Source organism: Triplophysa rosa, linkage group LG16, assembly GCF_024868665.1.
Source record: "Triplophysa rosa linkage group LG16, Trosa_1v2, whole genome shotgun sequence".
Taxonomy (NCBI): Eukaryota; Metazoa; Chordata; class Actinopteri; order Cypriniformes; family Nemacheilidae; genus Triplophysa; species Triplophysa rosa.
Window position 1 is genome coordinate 9,980,516 of NC_079905.1, and position 20,696 is coordinate 10,001,211.

Here is a 20,696-nt window from a genome sequence, read left to right on the forward strand (position 1 = left end):
GCGCTTACTGATGATAAAAGACCTTGAATGATTTCACAGTATGAGGCAGTAGCTAAGAAATACAGCGGATTTAACCTGTGTGTGCGTGTGTGAATAATTACCCTCACTTGAAGACTCTGTATTTCAGCTAAATGATTTCTCTCCACCTCCTCCAGCTTCTTCTTCTCTGCATCCTCCCTCTGGGTGAACTCCAGCTCTCTGACAGATGGCGAGAAGAAAAATGCACATAGATTTGGAGAAAGATCGATCATGTGTGTTTGTTCATAAATGTGAGCAATAAAGATAAGAGACGCTTACTCTGATCTATTAGTCTCTTTTGAAGGTCTCTGAGCACAAACAGTCTCATTGTCATGCAAACAACTGAAAAGAATTTATCAAACACTGTCTATCGAGAAACGTCCAGTACAATGTCTTCTTCTTACTGTTATCCCAGGTCTGTCTGCCTGGAAATGCGATGTGTCTCTACAGTTAACTATGACAATAATGCCTGAAGGGTAAACGCAATTCAAGGAAGTCAGACTCCAGAGGAAAAGAGGAGATGTGATGGCTACGACTACAAAGATCATCACACACTCCACTGCTCATGTTTCAACTCATGCAGGGAAATTAACACTGGGAGATACACTTAATACATATGACAGCCTTTAGTCACACAGACATGTTAAGTGGACCTCCCAGTGCATTATGGGAATTATCTTATTATTTTCACATATTCTATTTTGTTTTATTATTTATCTATTATTATGCACATTTTTAAATAAAAAAATGTTTATAGACAGAATCTGCAGTGCCAAAATAATCATTACAAATAATCCTTCAATACAAAAACATATTGATAAAAACAGTTCTAATTTAAACTGACTAGCAAATCAGTTTCATGCTATTCATCTGGAAAATTAAGAAACTTTAATAATTTTTAAGACCCTGCGGATATACTGTATTATTGTGTGTACTTTTGCAATAATACATTATTTCTATTTTAGGCTATGGGTTAAAAATTGTGAAAATTCCTGATAGAAAATACATATACACAGTATGTTTATGTTTTATGTGGCAGTTTGAAACACAGCCCATAAACACAGTTTCTTTAAAATCTCAGAAGCACTTTGGCTGTCATTTATAAACACAGTTTCTTTAAAATCTCAGAAGCACTTTGGCTGTCATTTATGGTAATCAGTACATTTGTGGGCTTTTGCTGCAAACTGGCAACCGCATAATCAAGATGCTCTCATCTTCTCTATTCAGCGCTCTGCTGATATTGTAATCATCTGAAATGTAATTAGTATGTTTCAGGACTCATATTTGGAGGATACTGTACATTTCAGTGATCTCAGCAGACGTGTATACTGTACCTCTGCTGGAAGTCTTTAATGAGTTTTTTGGCCTTGTTGTATTTCTTCTCCAGAGCCTGATACTGACTCTGGGCTTCCTTCAGATGTTCATTGACCGTATGGCACAGCGTCTGAGCCTCGATCCAATAGCTCTCTAGTTTCAGCATCCTCTCCTTGTTATCCTCGATGCTTTGCTTCAGCTGTGTCTTCTCTCTCTCCCATCGTGCTTTTTCTTTATCCACTGCAGCTAGCTTAACAGAGAGAAGACAAGAAAAAAATCAGAATATAAGACCATGAAAGGTGAAGTGTGTAACTTCTGCACCACTAAAATCACATGAGTCTGTTCAATGATTATTCGCGATTAATCACATTCAGAATAAAAGTTTGTGTTTACATAATATGTCTATCTTAAACACATACACGGATATATTTAAAAATATATAAAATGAATATTTATATTATATATAAATATTAATATATACATGCAAATATTTCTTAAATATATACACGTGTGTACGTGTTTATAGATACAAAATATATATGCACAGTGCACAGATACATATTATGTATTCTGGATATGATGCATCACGGTTATCTTTCCATTTTTATTCAGTTTTCAAACTACATTGTCAAACATTTGCCCCATCTACCATTGAGCCAGTGTTGTTGCTGTGTCAGTCTGGTTGAGTCAGTTTGCCTCACAGCAAAAGTGTTTTTTCGTTTACACTTTTTCAACACAATCAGTCAACTAATGGCTGTTGTATAGAAATTTATATATTTCTTTTTTTCTCCACTGTTATAAGAAAAAAGTTTAATAAACAAAACATTAAAAATCGTATTGTTTGATGCTTTATATTTGTGTGCCATATTGCATTAATGAGCTTCATTAAATTTTGCTTTTATTTTGAATTTTTTCTGAATATACATTCAGTCTATATACAGTACAGTGAGCCAGGACAAAACATGTTTAGTCCAAACTTGACTGTGAACAGCTTAATCTGTCTAGACATCATCAACAGAGCCGACGTCGACAACATGAAGAAACTTTAAATCCAAATCCAGCAAAATCTCTCAGCAGTAAACTCTGTGCACATCAGCCTTACATATGAATCACAATATAGCCTGAAGGAGAAAATCAGAGTATACTATAATAAAGATGGGAAATAATATTACACGATTTTATCGGAGCAACAAAGATAAACAGTAAGCGTGTTATATTTGCAAAAGGAACACAGCGAGCCCTGCAAATGCAGCTCTGCTCTGTTCTTCCTCACACTAACTAATGAAAACAGATTAAAAAGCCTGGCAGAGAGGGAAAATGTGCAATAGAATTACTTGTTCTGTCCCAGCAAAGCAAAGCAAAGCACAAACCACACTGCAGTGCAATATTACAAAAACACTTGAAAAGTTTGAAGCTCATGATGGCCAATGCAGACGTGTGATAATCCAAAGTTGCCTCTAAAACGTAATATATCGCTGGTGTCCTTCTGAAACCTTGTATATCCATATTCGTGATTTTTTTCTTGTTGTTAATAAATCATTATTAGTCATAAATCATTATTAGTCATAAATCATTATTAGTAGTCACCCTTTTTCGTCACTGGGTTTTGCAAATATCTAACAAAAAGTATGAAAAACAACACAGGATTCATCCAACAGGGGTATATTTGTGAAAAGAAAAGTGTAAGTGGTATCTTACCTTGTTCTTGAGTTTCTGGATCTCAGCTTCAGTGACGGTGTGTTTAATCTGCAGCTGTAGACAGAAAGTAACAAGAGAGATGACTGAAGGATCAAGGACACGCTTCCTCTCTAAGTGCACTGACCAGCATGACATGACAATACTCTCTCTCTCTCTCTCTCTCTCTCTCTCTCTGTGCAAATCCAGACTTAAGAAACTTAAGACAAAACAAAGATACCAGAAAAATAAAGGTAACTAATTTAATATTTTCTGCCCATGAACATGGTCTCTCTTCTATACAACAAGAGCTACATAGAAAATATGCATGCAGAATATGGGCCACAGACGGTTTTGTGGACAGGAAACCAAAGCTCAACATTTATATTTCAAAACGTCTCTATTGTTGATGATGAAGTCATAGCAGCATTCACCTCTCTGAACTTCTGATAGAGTTTGGTGGCATCCAATTCAGATGGCGAGATGATGTCCTCATTTTCGGGTAAATCGAAAACCTCAATAGCCACGTCTCGGTCTGTTGCCGTCTGCCCCGCCTCCTCTTCTTCATCCGTGGCGTACTCTCCTGTCTGAAAACAGACACAAGGGAATAAACATCCACCCTGCATTTACTAGAACAATCAATCTGGCCCGGAGATTGTGTCTTTAAGAGGCTGGCGAATGTTAAGTCCAGGCTTTGTGTCTCCAGGAGGCAAATATTATCCAAAAGACATTAGGTAACACACATACTAATGAATGTATAGACTCAATGCACTGTAATGTAAAAAAAAGTGAAAATACCTCAGCAACCACCCTGAACAACATAGAAACCATGCTACCAAATGTTACAGGCACACAGAACACCTTAAAGTGATAGTTCACCCCAAAATGAAAATTTTGTCATTATTTACTCAACCTCTTGTCATTTTAAACATGTATGGCTTTCTTTCTTCCGCAGAACACAAAATAAGATATTTTTAAGAAAGTTGGTAACCGAACAGCACCGGCACCCAAAACCAAGGCAAGTGACAATAGAAGGAAAGTCATACAAGTCATCACTTAACACCTACAACGAATGCTGACAACCACACCACAGTCACAACCAATGACTTTTGCATAAGAAAGCGCACCTTTCACATTTTCAACAAGAAATGCAAAAATTAACATTTCATCTGATTTAATTTCACCCCTCTTCAATTTTTCATAAAGGAATTTCACACAATACATAAAATGCTATTTTTTCAGAATAGAGAAAAGATTAATGGAGCTTCCATTTGTCCCGACTGCTCGTGGATCTGCCAAGTGATTTTAGTTGGATGGATGTGCAGACAGGTTGGTTCTGCTCGGCTGGGTCTTGTATCTGGTTGCCGTGAAGGGCTGTTCCCAGGTGGCCTCCTATCCAGATCAAATGATCCGCCGGGCAGGAGGCCGTATATAAACCCACGATATAGTACTGCTTTAACTTCATTTGTGTCTTGTCTGTCTCCCACTGTAACTCTCTCTGACCACTATTCCCACACACTAAACAGTATGAATTATAAACGGTTTCAACAGTAACAACATAAAAAACGTTATGTGGCCCAAACTTAACTTCCGGTAGACCTCCGCAAAGAATCTTTCACTGTTGAGTAGTTTCAATTTCATTTAATACAATTAATATACAGTAAAGTATTAATATAAATTAAATGAAATAAATTGTTATATTACTAGCCACTAGCCAGAGCGATAACCAAACACAGACCGAAAGTTAACTTCATGTGCGTCAATGTTTCATATAGTTTACCAAACATTTTTGTCGTTATGTTTCTCCCCAATGTAGTTTTAATGTAGACTCTCACCACAAACGGTGAATTTATAAAATTAAATAAAAATTAATAAATACAACACTTTTTCAAGTGTTTCAACTTTCGTTAGACTACTTTTATAAAAGTTTGATCATGTATTTTTGAAGCAAAATCCTCATGTTAGTTTGAACCAACATAATAAATAATGACAGCCTTTATTCTTTTTTTGGGGGTGGGTGAATTATCCAGACTAACTGCACGGGAATTCAATAGTGAAGCTGCTCCCCTAATCCCACCTCTAAACCACTGGCACATCATTGGCACAAAAGCAAATCATACTAAATCGTACAAATGAGTTCATAGGAATTCAAATGAATTTTTCACCTCGTAAAATAGTTATGAATTGTTTTAAAGATTGTGTTGAACTATCCCTTTAAATGAAAAAAAGCACACAGACTCCAAATCCTGAGAGTAATATTATCTCTCATATACCCTCAAGGGAAAAATTTGCTCATTTTGGAGTGTCACATTCAATTAGTTTACGTGCCACCAACCTATTAAGAGACTGCTGGTTACTTTACCGCACATGAAACTAACAACAAGGTCATAGACCGTAACCCCAGAAAGTGATTGCACACTTAATCCACACGTTGAAACCTAAAACGCAACAAAATCACACCAAGTGGCATTTACTTAAATGCTAAAAAATGGACAATGCATCATACTATTCAAAACATAGTTTTGATTTTAGTCCTATTAATACTTTGTATTTTAAATTAGCTTTTTTTTTTAGATTTTTTGTTTTTATGTTAATTTTAGTTAAAGTTTTAGCAATTTTGGTCTATACTTTTGTCATTTTATAATTTAACATTTGTTTATTTTTTATGTTACTATATAAGATTAATTAATTTTTACTTTAGTTTTTGTTTATTATTGTAATTTTAGACAGTAACCCCAGAAAGTATTTGCGCACTTAATCCACACTTTAAAACCTAAAACGCAACAAAATAACACCGAGTGGCATTTACTTAAATGCAAAAAATAGACAATGCATCATACTATTCAAAACATATTTAGCCTATTATAGTTTTGATTTTAGGTTTATTAATATTTTAAATGAGCTTTTATATTTAGATTTTATGTTCATTTTAGTTAAAGTTTTAGCAATTTTGGTCTATGCTTTTGTCTTTTTATAATTTATTTTTAGTTTATTTTTTATGTTGCTATATAAAATTAATTAATTCAATTTTTTGTTTATTATGATAATTTTAGTGTTTAAGTTTGTTTTTGAGGCAACATTTCAATTTTTAATTTAGTTTAAGTTTTTCCAATAATTTTTAGGTCAATATTTTATTTGATTACAATGAACAGAAACATTTTCAAAGTTTTGATTTTAGTACACTAAAATAACCTTGATTCAAAATGCCCATATATTTGTGTGATTAATGTAGACTAAATATTCTGGGGGCCACTGGTGCCATTTCCTACTCTAAAAACAAAAAGACCACTAACCTTTCCAAATTCTCATCCTCATAGTCTGTAGGTCCTGAAGGGAGCTGCAGTTTTTAGGAACATTTACTGCTGGCAGGCATCCCGTGAAATCTTTTGCTAGCTTCTAGCACATGATTCTGCCTCAGCAAACACACCACCCTTCTTTTAGTGAGGTTCCTCTTGCATCACAGATATGCCACATTCTGTCACACAAGCACGCTGACGTAAAAGCACACATCGCACTTTTAAATTCACAAATACCCACCCACACGCACACACACGTCTTCACCAGGACTGAGCATTCATTACAATTCCTTCTCGGCACTGGCAGCCTGTCTGTTGGGAGAAGCTGCCTGTGCCAGAATTATAAAACAGTGCTGATTACACAGGCTTTTCAAGAGCACAGTCAGTATGTAAGCCAGCCGATGCATAACATCACAGGAGGAACAAATAAAAGCATTGGATTCAAAGAACACAGATCAGAATAAAAAAAAACACATCTTACATTTATAATGTGAAATTTTGATACAACAACAACAAATCTGAAAGGGAAATCGATGCTTTACATGCATAAAGCTTTTGCTCAGAACGCTCATTTCGATTCTCGCTGACAAATAATGATAGGCATTAAAAATTCATTCTTGCATTCGCACGTACGAGACTTGCATCATTCTGCGGAGCCCGTAATGCTAAATCGCCCGTGTCCTGGAAATCATACAGTAGAAATTGCTTTGCATGGACTACTGATGTAATTATCTCTGAATCATTGCAAGTGACTAATTTAATATTTCCTTCAGTCACTTATCGACGCTTTAATGTAGAATCCCACAATCGTGACAACCTGCCTGAATTATGGAAATTCACCTCTCTGCAGCCGTCCAAAACAAATCAATGTGGCTTACACAGACATTAAAACACTTGCGATCTGCTCATAAAAAAAGTGAATAATAACTGTTCAAGGACTAGTAATAAATTAACAGGTTTTGGCTTGAGGTATGGTTACATGTTTGATAATAAATTTGAGCCTGCCCCAGCTGGTCCTTGATGACTGGTAAACATGTTCGGTCAGGTTGTAACATGTTTAGACAAGCTGTGATGTGAATGCGAGACCTTGGCTGTCCTCACCTCATCATCATCAGCATCGTACTGAGCATACTGCTGCTCCATCATCTCTCTCTGACGTCTCTCCTGCTCCAGAGTCTGACTGATGAGCTGAGCCACCTCGCTCTGCTGTCCCGGACGCTCTCGGCCAATCACGAACCTGCAAAGACATAGCAACTGCCAATCAGAGGGGAGGGACATCCTGATGGAAAAATATCAGACGTTATCAAGAGATCAGAGTTATTGATTTAAAATGGAGATTGGGAAGAGAATATTTTTTGAATTAATGAGACAACATTCTGATGACAAAAAAATCTGCCAATGGGGTCAAAAAATAAACCTGAATTAGGTACTTAAAGTGATAGTTCACCCAAAAATGAAAATTCTGTCATTTTTTACTCACTATTTACTCACCCTCTTGTCACTTCAAACGTGCATCACTTTTCTTTTTCCGCGGAACACAAAAGAAGATATTTTGAAGAATGTTGGTAACCAGCACCCTTTGACTTGCACTGCTTTTGTGTCCATACAACAGAAGTGAATGGGTACAGCCTCTTTTCGGTTACAAACATTCTTCAAAATACCTTCTTTTGTGTTCTGCAGTAGAAAGAAAGTCATACAGATTTGAAAGGGTAAGTAAATGATGACAGAATTTTCATTTTTGGGTGAACTATCCCTTTAAGATTTGTTTGCTTGTTTTAAACACAAACTTAATTCTTATATATAATACAAGACTAAAAGATCTTAGGTCACTTTACTTGTCATATAAATGTATCTTGATTTAAGAATATTTAGATATATGTACTAGACAACAAGACAAAAATGCTTATAGATATTCATTTTTGCACTTTAAATGAGAATGTCAAAGAAAGACATGTTTCATTTAAATGATTTTTTTTAAATGCTTCAAAATTCAAGCAATAATGTTCTATTTCATCCTACTGAAAAATTGTGTCTGTAATTATATCTTTTATCATTTGGCCAGTATTACAAAACCTTGGTTGGATACATTTGTGTGATAAATGACTGACAGTAAATCCTAAAATGGTGCAACATTAACTGAAAAAATATAAAAATGATCAAAAAATATAATTTACTGCTAGATCACCTCAAACATTATTTTAATGGCCGCTCTAAGAGTTGTGTTGCTATTAGTTCATATTGGTCAGAACTGAAGCCATTGAGCACTGTATATGCTAGCACACTCCTAACTTAACAAAACCAAAAACATATTTATGGACTGAAAAATAATAATTATGAACAACAATTAAACATTTTACTCTAGTTGTCCTGCTTTAAACTCATTCCACTGGTTGTACCCGAAGTTGACTTGTTGGACCACTCAAACAGAGCGGAAAAGGTATTTTACCGCTGAAAAAATTACACACATCACCTTTAAGGAGTAAAAACAGCAATAACCTTATTCTGTGCTTTTCCATCAAATGTTACATAACACAACCCATGAACAGTGGAAGCAGCGGGGAAGCGTTCAGCAGGGAGTCCTAATCACTCTGCATTAGACAAAGACAAGAGCCTAAATTTGATCTACATCCAATGCAAAAACTGGGTCAATACCCTACGATGCGGAGCATCTCTGCTTCTTCTGCAACGCAGCTGACCTGGAAACAGTTCTAGCTTCCAACTCGACACCACACGCAGAGTCCCAACTGCTCCCAGACGAGGCTCCCTTATTGGCGACTCGGCGAGAGTCACTATTAATATTCGCATACATCTGGGATGACAGGATGCGTTTCAGGATATATGTATCACCTCTCCCGGCGAGGAGGCGTTCCTGCCAAACCTGCTAAAACCCCCTGAATCTGACACTGAATCAACACAGCGATGAATCACTGGGAATAGAGAGTCAATCTCAATAGATTTATTGGTGGTCACTGGAGCACATAGAGTTTAAGACCTGAAATGATTTCTACAGGTTAAATATAGCACAAATGCAGAATCTGGGCCACGCTGCCTCCTCAGTGAGAACGGAGGAGAGGAAGAGGATCTAAGATAAAGGGGATCTAAAATAAAAATACACTTGCGTTTTAATGTGTTTTAGTGTTTTTTTTTTCTGTAGTCTTAAATGGCCACCAACCATTCACTGTTTTACTGACTAAACCAATGTTTCAATGATGCACACTATATACGTTATATCATATACATTACATCACATTATATCTAAACTGAAAGGCGCTTTTATTAATGTCAAAAAACCTGTGGTTGGTTGTTTTGGATGGACCTATGATGCTAGACTGTATTCTCTGAAACCTTTATGCGTCTAAATAAGTCCATTTCTGTACAGACTAGTCAGCTAACACCTGTGACGCAGTCCGCTTAGCCACGTGAGAAATCAATAAGCTCCAGCTCTGTCAAAAAGTCAATTCTTAATGAAAAAATATTAAAGTTTACCCTCAAATGAACATAAAAGAGATCCTGACTCTAGCCAGCCACATTTGCACATTAAAGCATCTGTAATCACAGAACTCAAAGCGGTGAGGTGACTGTGAGTGTTTATATTTACAAATTTTCCAGAGGAAGTAGAATAAACCACTGACAGCTTCTGTTTAATAACACTACGCTCCATCACACTGTGCTCTCCTATTGTTAATGGATAGCCTTGTTTTCTCACAGTGTGACATCTTACTGCTGCCTGATATGCTTTTCGATGACAAGATCTGTGCAGTCATGTCTAAAGAGCGTTCAGATACACTAATATCAATTCTGTTTCCATGTAAAAAAGTTGTTTTTATGTCCTAATAACAACATTGGTCATTCTAGATCTGAGGCAAATCCCATACAATTGGTTTCTGCATCTGTGTTTTAAAGGAGCAATGTGGAGATTTTAGCAGCATCTAGTGGTGAGGTTGCGAATTGCAACCAACAGCTCACTCCACCCCTCCCTTTTGAAGCACTACGGCAGCTAAAACAAAACAAAGATATCGTCACGTTTTCACTTTTTGGACATAACGTATTTACGAAACACGCACTGTAGAGCAGTTTGTCCATTTAGGGCTACTGTTGAAACAACATGGCCAATTCCATGTAAGGGGACTCACGGTGTAGATAGAAATAGCTCAGTCTAAGGTCATAAAAACATAACGCTTCATCATGTAAGGTCTTTATACACCTCTGGAGACATAGTTATGTATATTATATTGCATTTCTGTCTATAGAAAAAACTACACACTGGACCTTTAATTGTTTTTCTGTGTTAATTAATATGTCTAAAGATATCTGGGTTCACCACGTTCCATCCTATATGACTGACCCTCAAAGAGCAAACTTTGGAATAACTTAATACACAAATAACAAATAATAAATGTGGCATCTTACCTGACTACTCCTTGCGTGTTTCTCAAGACAGAAGCAGCGAAGCTTTGAGTTACTCCCACCAGACTGGTGCCGTCCACCTCCACGATTTGATCATTCACCTTAATTCTGTGGAGAATGGAAGCGGTTATGTTGTAACTGTAACTCTAAAATCTAAAACTAAGATTCAAAAGATGAAATTCCAGATTAGTTGAGTCTGCGTTTGGCCATTCTGAGTGAGAAGAGTGATAAGCTTGTTTACATCCAAACGTGACTTCACAAATGTATCATTTTGTGTCATGAGACATGTATTAACCCTGGACATGTAACCCTGGAGTCGTAAGTATTACTTTTATGATGGATATATTCTGTTTTTGGAGCTTTAAAAACTGGGTCTCTTGCCATTGCCATTACCAAGCTAGGAAGAGCCAAGATATTTTTCAATAAACCTCTGATTGTAATACGCTAAAAGAAGTCATATACACCTGAGACGGCTTGAGGCACTTTTTTGGGGGGGGGGTGAGCTGTTTCTTTAACTACAAAATTATAAGATCAAGATCAAGAGCTTGCCAAAATAGGTAGGGAACTCCTTGTATAAACACTATATTATAAATCACATAGGGAAATTGCTGGAAATGTTCTTTGAATTGAGCTAATGAATAATTCTCACAGGGCATGTAGACATTACATTTAAAGCATGTGGCTTACAGGGAGAACTAGGCACTTGAACAACATGATATATTTTTTAAACAATCCTACAGCATTTGTTAAGGGCTCCAGCTGTGATATCTGGAATAAGCTTTGTGAGTCTGTGAATTGCCTTGACCCTTGATTCCTGTCTGGATATTGGGCTCCTGGCAAATCTTGTCTGTTATGCGGGCAAGCAGTTGGAGGGCCGCATGCAGGTTTGAATCCTAATGTGCATCTAAAGACTCTGGCGTAAGAACGGCTTGACCTTCGCATGCATGCAGCAATGTCTATGATTATACTGAAAACACTGAAACCAGGAAATCGTTGTTCCTCTATGCAAAAATGCAAAATAAGGACTCCAGCGGAAAAGATCTTAACATCCCTGTCGAATTCTGCATTGTTCCGCAGAGCTTAAAGACAGGCAGAGTTAATGGTGGAGGAAATTACATTCTGGCCATTGAATGCTCCTTTTAAAATCTGACTGCAAAGCTTCCAGTCGCTTGGTATAAGAGCGTCAAAATCTCAGAGAGTTTCAGTAAGGGTTGTTCCCGATTACCATAAGCGCTTCCCACCTTCCTGTCTTGACAGGAATTTGATACCCGTCAAAAGGAAAACATATTTGTGTGCAAATATCACTCCTCACAGGATGCTCACTTTCACTTTGGGCAGATAAACAAATAGATGTGAGTTTTTAAATGGCTCATGCACAACCTAAACGTACGTTTATTATACATTATGTAATATGACTGAATTAACCTGACTACATAAGGTTACATCACTGAAAGTAAGTACATAAAAATAGTGCCGTAAAGCAACTTTTTCAGTGCATTGTTTTTTTGTAAATGCAGTGGTACATTTTGAAACGGGCTTGGCTTAAGCACGATTTAGCATTCAGTACCTTCCATCTCTCTCTGCTGCTCCGCCCTCTATAACAGTCTTGACGAAGATGCCCAGCTTCTCCAGCCCTGCATCAGCACCAACACCCATTCCTATAATACTGATGCCCAGTCCATCATCATCTGAGACAGATATGAAGATGTACAAATCAGGGAAAGGAAGAATAATAAAACTGAGCAAACAGAAAGACATACGTCATAAGAACACTAGATGGCTATATGGATTGATGCAAATGGAGCGATGAATACTCGCTAACTTATCAATATTTATGGCTTGCTTTTGATTCACTTGCAGTGCTCATAATATGCAAATGTACTGAATGTAGATTATTTCTTATATTTCTTAAATAATTTCTTAATTTAGTACATTTATTCCTCCTGACTGTACACAACTATGTTGTGTGTATCATGCTTAAGTCAACATAAACTTTTTTTATCATTACACTCAAGTACATGGTGACAAGTGATTTCATTTTTGATTTTTCTTTGTGACATTGACGTCTAGTTATTCACCTTTCTCCAGTTCCACAGGGAGAAGTTCCAGCTTCTCAACTCTTTTCTCCAGCTCATATTCAGCTGAAGATGCCACTGGGTCCACCTCTTCATTCCTTCGGTCATAATCTTCATTGCAGTAGGTTTTGAACACCTGGGAGCAAAAAATATTCAAAAGGTCACATTACTGGAGCCACATAACAAAAACAGCCATGCAAAGCACTTTTTTATTATTTCAATGCTTTGAAAATATAATATGTGAACAGTGCAGAACTGAGAGTGTCTCTCTTCAGAAGCAGCAAGAATGAAACCCCATACAGCTGAAGACAGTATGTGATCAACAGTCTCAGAGGTCACTGGGAAATGTCTTAGGCTGTATCAGCGCGTCCTCATAACACTGCTGATAGTCTGAAACGCAAACAGTCATTTACGATCTTTTCATCGTAAGTGATAGTCCTGTGCGCTGTAGTGTGACAGGACGGTCACGCACAACTGTGTCACATAATCGGGTTCCCGGACAAACATCGGCCTCTTGCCAGTGCAAGACTGCCTCTCCCGTTGTGTCCTTACTAAAGGGTTCAATAGAGAGGCTGCTTCTGTATACTGACAGTGAATTAGCGTCCCTTGACCTAGACTCAAGAATCTTTGAGTAAAAGAACAACCCACCCTAGGTAAAACAAACAATACAATAATAATACAATAATATCACAATGTTGCCCAAACTTGTTACCATCCAACAAAAAACTATGTACCCTCTTTCACCATTGTATATATCATACAGTGTCAATATTTTACATGCTTTTTACACTGCTATGGCTCCAACTGTGAGAAAAAATGACTGTTTGAATGTTATTTCACTCTTTAACGTTCGCGAGTATGGCATGCTATCTCTGATATTTAAAGGGATATAAAGGGACATCATTGACTACCATAATAAGATTTTTTTTTGTTCTGTTGAACAAAAAAATCTTTCTTTGTGGTCAACCAAACAAATAAATGTACATATTTGGAACAACTAATTCAATTCAATAATTCATGACAGAATTATCATTTTTGGGTGGAGTATCCCTTTAAACCCACAATGACAACTTCCACCAGCACATTTGGAAAGCATGTGAACTGCAATTCATTATCTATTAGCGAATTAACATGCTGCATTTACTGCAATGTAGCCGTCTGTATGTCTAGCTTCCACCAAAAGAATCATCAGCTACGATTACACCATGACAGATCAAAGCTATCTCATGCAAAAAACTATTAAAATAAAATATCTGATTATTTATGCTTATTACATTCATATGTGGTAGGAAACGCTTCAAAACTAGAGCCTGGTAACCAAGCCCTTGGACAATAACAGCACAATATCCTTTACACTTAATTTGCAAATTGATCACCAATCAGCTATGCAGTATGGAGCGGTCACATTGCTCAATAAATAATACAATGGGCTTCATTTTAATATTGGTAATAAAAAGATGGAAAGTAAGTGAGTTGTGATATATAAATCTTGATATATAACTACAAAACTGCACTAAAAAATGGTCGGAGAGTAATTTGTTATGAATGAAAACTAAAGTCTCCTCCAATTAACTACAGCAGCTTACATAATGCGTTGCATGCCATTCATCTCTCTGCCACAGATAGTCTGTAGATATTCCTAGATCAAGAGACAATTCCTTTATTATTATAACACATGATTTTCATATTTGCAGACCATCTTTTTATGGTACCGTATCTTTTTTTATTTATTAAATTTGTTTCAATTATTCAAAATTTATTGTCCAATTGAATAGCTTTTTTCGTAATCACAATATCAGATTCAAGTGTGAAAAGAAAAAATATTTGTATTATACTGTACATTAGCATATTATTTTGAAGTGTCATATAGTACACAGTAAAGTAAACAGAACAGATCACATACAGTATATATAAAAGATTATAGCAGATAATAAATTGAATATTTAAATAAAAGTATATATAGTAACTATATTTATACATACATTTTTGGGCAGATAAGCTCAAGCAATAACCAGTAGCTATTTCTTTATTTGTAAAAACCCAAGCAGACAGTGCAAAACATATTTTTTCAACTTGGTTGATCTTGGCTTTTGTTCAACTTAAAACAAAATTTACATTCTTTATCCATCTAGCACAACTTCGATTCAGGCCCACACAACTCACCTCCCTTTTATCATCCTCATCTCCTTTTCTCCATCCGTATTCTGTCTTTCGCATTTAAGATCAATGCAATACACCTGTTATCTGTCTTCAAACAAATGCAGCCAATCATTTTTGTCTCATCAAAAATCAACCTCTCATTCAAACCTTTCATCTATTGCTGATATACTCAAATATACTTGAATAATATACTGCTGGTATACTTAAAAACTCAGCAGCATGTGAGGTCTTTGGCTCCAATTGCTTTTTTGTACAAAGATGTGAGCTTTTGTAAGTGTTTTACTGTTATGGGAAGAACTAACAGTAGAGCACTTTGTATATCAAGTGATCAGCATTTACCATCATTGCATGGAAAAAAAAACACGTTTCAAAGTCTATTATAAATACTTCTATTATTCATAAATGTATTTGTGTTTCATAAAAAAAATGTTACACAGGTTTTTAAAAACATGAGAGAGGGTGATTGGTGATGAGGGGAACTACACCTTTAAATCTTTCTTTCTCTGAAGGCTGAATTTCTTCTACAGAACTAAGGGATGAGTGAAACCGAGCCAGCTTCATCTATCCTTTATCCCACTATCTTCCTTATCACTCTTTTCTATCCCTCTTTTCTCTCATCCTTCTTTGTACCACTGCACTTGTAGCAGCCACGTCTCATCGGTAGGCCTCTAATGCACCATATTACGCCAATACGCCTCCAGCTTAGGGATGGGCGATATGGCCCTAAAACTTTATCACGATAATTCCTGGTATTTCTTGCGATAACGATAAAAATGACGATATGTCATAATGTCATCCACCGCTGTTTTTTGCGTCAAGTGATAGTAGCTGCATGTAGTCTAGACCCTCAGAAAAACAAATATTATCAAAAAGTAAAACTTACCCCAAATCAAACAGCTCCTAAAATATACCTACAGTGTTTTTGTAAATATAAAATGTAATAGTGAGATTCGACTTCAAAAGGTTGTAGTAAAGAAAAGTTAAATGAACTAAAGCTCAATAAACACATCATGTCATACCTAAAACTGTATATATTCTATTGTTGGGTGGAAACAATCGATCGCATCACGCTGTCAATCACTCTCTCTTGAACTGTGTGAACCTTCTCTTCTCACAGCAACATACACTGAATCTGTCTATGACTCGCGCTACAGAAAGAGAACAGAAAAATGCGGGTAAAAGAAATCTAATTAAATAATCCATGCTTTTTATACGTTTTCATAAACGTATTTAAAATAACGTTATACAAACTCGCATGTGTACTGTATGTAAACAGGCAGCAGTGCTGTGCGCGCTGTGTCGCTATGAAAGCACATGTGGGCGCGAGCTGCGCACGGGACGCTCCGTTCATCCTGTATATAACAAGCAAGAAATCATACTAAACTATTTGCGCACGCGCACATAACATCTAACGAATGTTTAAATAAATACTTTTAGCCAAACGAAATGTTGTGGTGTAACGCATTATGACTATCAACGAATACTTAACAAACGAATTAAATAAAACGAAAGTGAAACTAAGCATTAACTCGGACGCATCTACAGTGCCAACCTAAACGAGATTTAGAGCTTTAGTGCAAACTCTTTCTCAGCTTCACGTCCGCCCTCCGCTATACCCGTTTTCACTTCACATGTGAGCTGTGAATGGGTCTCACAAAGATATCTACAAAGAGAGGGGATGACGTCATCAACTAGAATTTATCGTTTATATCGCGGGAAGACTAATTCCTATCGTGTGGGGAATTTCTACCGGTATATCGCAAACGATATAATATCGCCCATCCCTACTCCAGCTGCATCGTGGGTGACTGCAATCCGACTGGGGCACAGTCCAAGAATTAACTGAGGGCCAGGCTGAGGTAAAAAAGAAGGAGAGAGGTGGAGGGCTCAGCGAAAGGAAGTGTTTGTCTGCATTTGTATCACTGGCTTCCAAGACCACCATAAATGCTTTCGCATTAAATGGATCTGCAGTATAAGACAATGGTGCCCGCGGCCCCAGTGACACTCGCACACACATGAAAACAGATCTCTCCCAAAGGGACGTCAATGTTGATGCTGAGTGGATTAACCATTCAACACAATGTCTGCAGAGACGAATCTACGAATAGACATTCCTTCACTTCTCAAGGCAGAAACATCACTTAAAGGAACAGGTCACCCAATATTTAAAAAAAAAGTGTCTTCATTTACTCACTCTTAAGTTGTTCCAAATCTGTATAAATTTCTTTGTTATGATGAACACAGAGAAAAATAGTTGGAAGAATGCTTGTAACCAAACAGTTCTTGACCACCAATTACTAATAGGAAAACTGCTTTATAAATTTCTTTGTTCTGTTGAACACAAAAGAAGATAGACAAGATTTTTAGTACAGGGAATTGTGCATACGCGACCACTGTATGATGTCAAAGGATGTCGCGAGCGGAGGGGCTATTGTCAGACCGCCCGCTCCAGCCTGAAGTAACGTTATACAAGTTACCGATCGGTAAAGTCGCTTTCATTCATAAATTTACTCCGGCTCGGCAAGCTCCGGGTTGTGTCTTTCTATGACACTTTAATATGCTCCACAGACTGCCTGTTGACACTTTAAAATACTCCACATACTGTTTGCTGCATTAATAAAGCTCGCTCTCTTTCTCTCCCTCTCTGCGCTGGTTGATGCTTGATCATACCACACGTCATATTCGGTAAAATTTATTCGGCCATTTCACATATTTTCGTGTGCTGAGCATTCGGTGCATCTCTTTTCAAAACCAACAGTAGCTGCACTTACTGTTCCAAAATCAGATTTTGGCAAAAACCTGTCTATGGCTAGTAAGCAGCATGTAGCTTAGCATTAAATTATAAAACGTGCTCACATGACATTACAGTACATTAATCTCGGGCAGCTAAATATGAAGAAAATATATAGGAATTTATATGTATTACTCGTACTTACAATAGAATATTTGTATCTCACATCACATGACCCATTTTACTATGCTGGCGTCACATCCGAGTGGCCTTTTTCAAAACAAAATGCAAGTGCTCCATAATGCGGCCGAACAGAATTATCAGCTGATTGTAAAAATAGTATCGACCGACGCCAATTAAAAATTCAATTCAACATTGAGCCAATATATCGGCCACAGCGAAATATCGATCTACCACTACTAAAAATCCTGTGACATATCAGTACTTTGTGTATATTCAAACATTAATATAAAAAATAGCATTGCACTATTTGGTCACTTAATTATCTAAATATGTGCAAATTTGTGACACTGACCTTGTAAACCCTTCTATACATAAGATCACTCACAAAATGTTATTTTAAACATTCATAAAATCATGCTGGGATAACATCAGTCATATCAATTGGTAGTCCACAGAGTCAAAAATCTTTTTAATTGACAAAAAGCATAAAACAAAAATGCAAAATAAACCCATTCTCACTACTTGTCTGAGACTTTCAGAGCTCACTGCATGATTGAAAGTATCATGATTGAACTTGAATATAATAATGTTTGCTAATGCGACTAATAAAAGCTTCAACTCATTCAGATGGTAAAAGCAGACACCATAAGAGCAACATTTCATAAGACTCAGCATTATTTCAAAAGCTATTTTATCTTTCAACTACTTTAAAAGCACTTTGGCCACACAGGACACTTGAACTGATGAGTCAGGTGATACGAAACCCTCTAATAAAGACTTGTTAGTAGCCTTTGCTCCTGTGAAGCCTACGGCCCTTTTGAAACTCATGCTTATTTTCTTCACTTCAGCAAACCGTTGACTCTTTGTTCAGTTTATCTGCCGTGGAATGGCATTTCGGCCTCTTTTTAATCCTGCGTTTGTGGAAATACCTCTGGGGCCTCACCACCCACCAACACTTAGCACGCTAACAAAGCGAGGGGAGCTTCTAGCATAAAGGGATAAACAAGAGACAAACAATTGCTTACTTTATATCTGGCTCTCAAATATGTTGGCTGAGTCGGCTCACATGATCAGTTACATGGACAAATGAATACTTAATTCATCAACTGACCACATAAGTAGGCGAGGGCGTTACATTCATGAGCATGTTTCAGCTGTCAGACAAACCTACATACGCATTCATTATACATACTGTATGCATTAAAAACTAACCTTTATTCAGTATTCATTTTAAAGATTTATCACAGCTCCTAATAGTTATTAAGTTTGGACCTCAGCTTAGGCAGTCTGACGGTAGATCATATTTTTTGCATCCCTGGAACATAATTCTGGTCTGAATGTTTGCTTTAGGAACACAGAGATAATACTTAAACTAAAAGTGCAGTACACACTGGAAACTTGTACTCTGCACAATTGGGTAAAGAAACAGCTTTGACACGGTCCTGACTGTAGTCGTAACAATACGGGACAGTGTGTCAGCATTGAAGCCCTCCTCGTTTCCAGAACGGAAAAAGCAGGAACAATACTCTCTGATACATCAGTGATGGGCTTGCGAAAGAACGGTGGAGAATTAGTGCCTGACACGGACAGCCGCAATGGTGCAGGCTCAGAAGCGCATGCCCGTCTTCTGTTTCCAAAGTTGTAAAAAATTCAGCTCCTGAAGGGTTCGGATGTCAAAGAAACAAGCAAACTAAAAATGCCACATCATTAATAATGCATTGTGGGACAGACCTTTGCCAATGACTACAGTTTTAAAAGCGCTGTGCTGAGAACAAGACGAATGCTTGATTGCTTTATTTCTTCATTTAGCCGAACTGTAGGCCTACTCTAAACTGCACATCAACAGCTTCAGACAGCTTGTTTGTTCTGCTTTGAAAATTAAGCAAATGAAAAAATATTTAGTTGCTGCTTATTTCAGGTTTTCCATTATTATATAAAGGGTCAATTTAAAACAACGATCAAAATGTGGGTAAAGCTAATCTAGTAAGCAAGCACGTTGTTATTGGTGCAAATTCATTTGTCACTTGGTAAAACTTGCTTTGCTCACTCACCTAACAGACCATTCCGATCTTAAAGTACAAAAATAAATGTACAATACATACTCTTTAAAATATATATATAACAAGACTGTAGCTAAGCTTTTAACTAAATTACAGAGCTGAGTTTATATAGTAAATCGCTGGATTGAAACTAGATTGATTGGTAGATATGTGCATCAGAGTGGAGTGTTCATCATTGAATCATTTCTGCAGTCATTCATCTGCAGCCCAATCTTTCAAATCTATTTAATTCCATTAGAGAATCAATAGGGGATAAATATGCCATAACAAAGAGTTAAATTTAACACATGTAATTTCATTTCAGGACACAGGACAGGATGGGCGTACCAAGTGAAGAGTGCATCTACACAAATATGACAAAATACTAACACATAGATATAAATGTAAAGTACACACACTTGCTGCTTTGTCTAGTGGGACCTGGTTTCTGTGCTATTTTAAAACTAATTCAAGCAATGTAATATTATAAAAATCTATGAACTTATCTTTAAAGCTATACCAATAAGCTAAGGCTGTCACAATTATTTGATGTAATAGCAAATAATTCAGATAATGAGTTATATTAAAGTCACCATGAAATCAAACAGGAAAATTCTAAGTGTTTTACACAGTGTAGTGGTTATTATAAATGATATATCCGTGTACACCACTATTTGTTTTTAATTCATTTCCACTTGTAATCTTTAATCAAAAACATTAAGCTCCTCTTCCCCTCTCAACAACAACTCTTCACCACATGACGTAAGCAACAAAAAAAGAGGTAGGACTATAGCGACTG

General features: G+C 36.7%; 1 protein-coding gene across 1 annotated transcript in view; it reads right to left on the reverse strand.

Moving 5' to 3' along the window:
• Window positions 1-20,696, reverse strand: part of ppp1r9a (protein phosphatase 1, regulatory subunit 9A) — a 51,875-nt gene that overhangs the window by 19,729 nt on the left and 11,450 nt on the right. Inside the window, 8 exon segments of the mRNA XM_057355264.1 lie at window positions 102-198; window positions 1,353-1,582; window positions 3,031-3,084; window positions 3,441-3,593; window positions 7,404-7,539; window positions 10,713-10,817; window positions 12,277-12,397; window positions 12,788-12,920. Of these exon segments, the coding sequence (XP_057211247.1) occupies window positions 102-198; window positions 1,353-1,582; window positions 3,031-3,084; window positions 3,441-3,593; window positions 7,404-7,539; window positions 10,713-10,817; window positions 12,277-12,397; window positions 12,788-12,920 (1,029 nt within the window).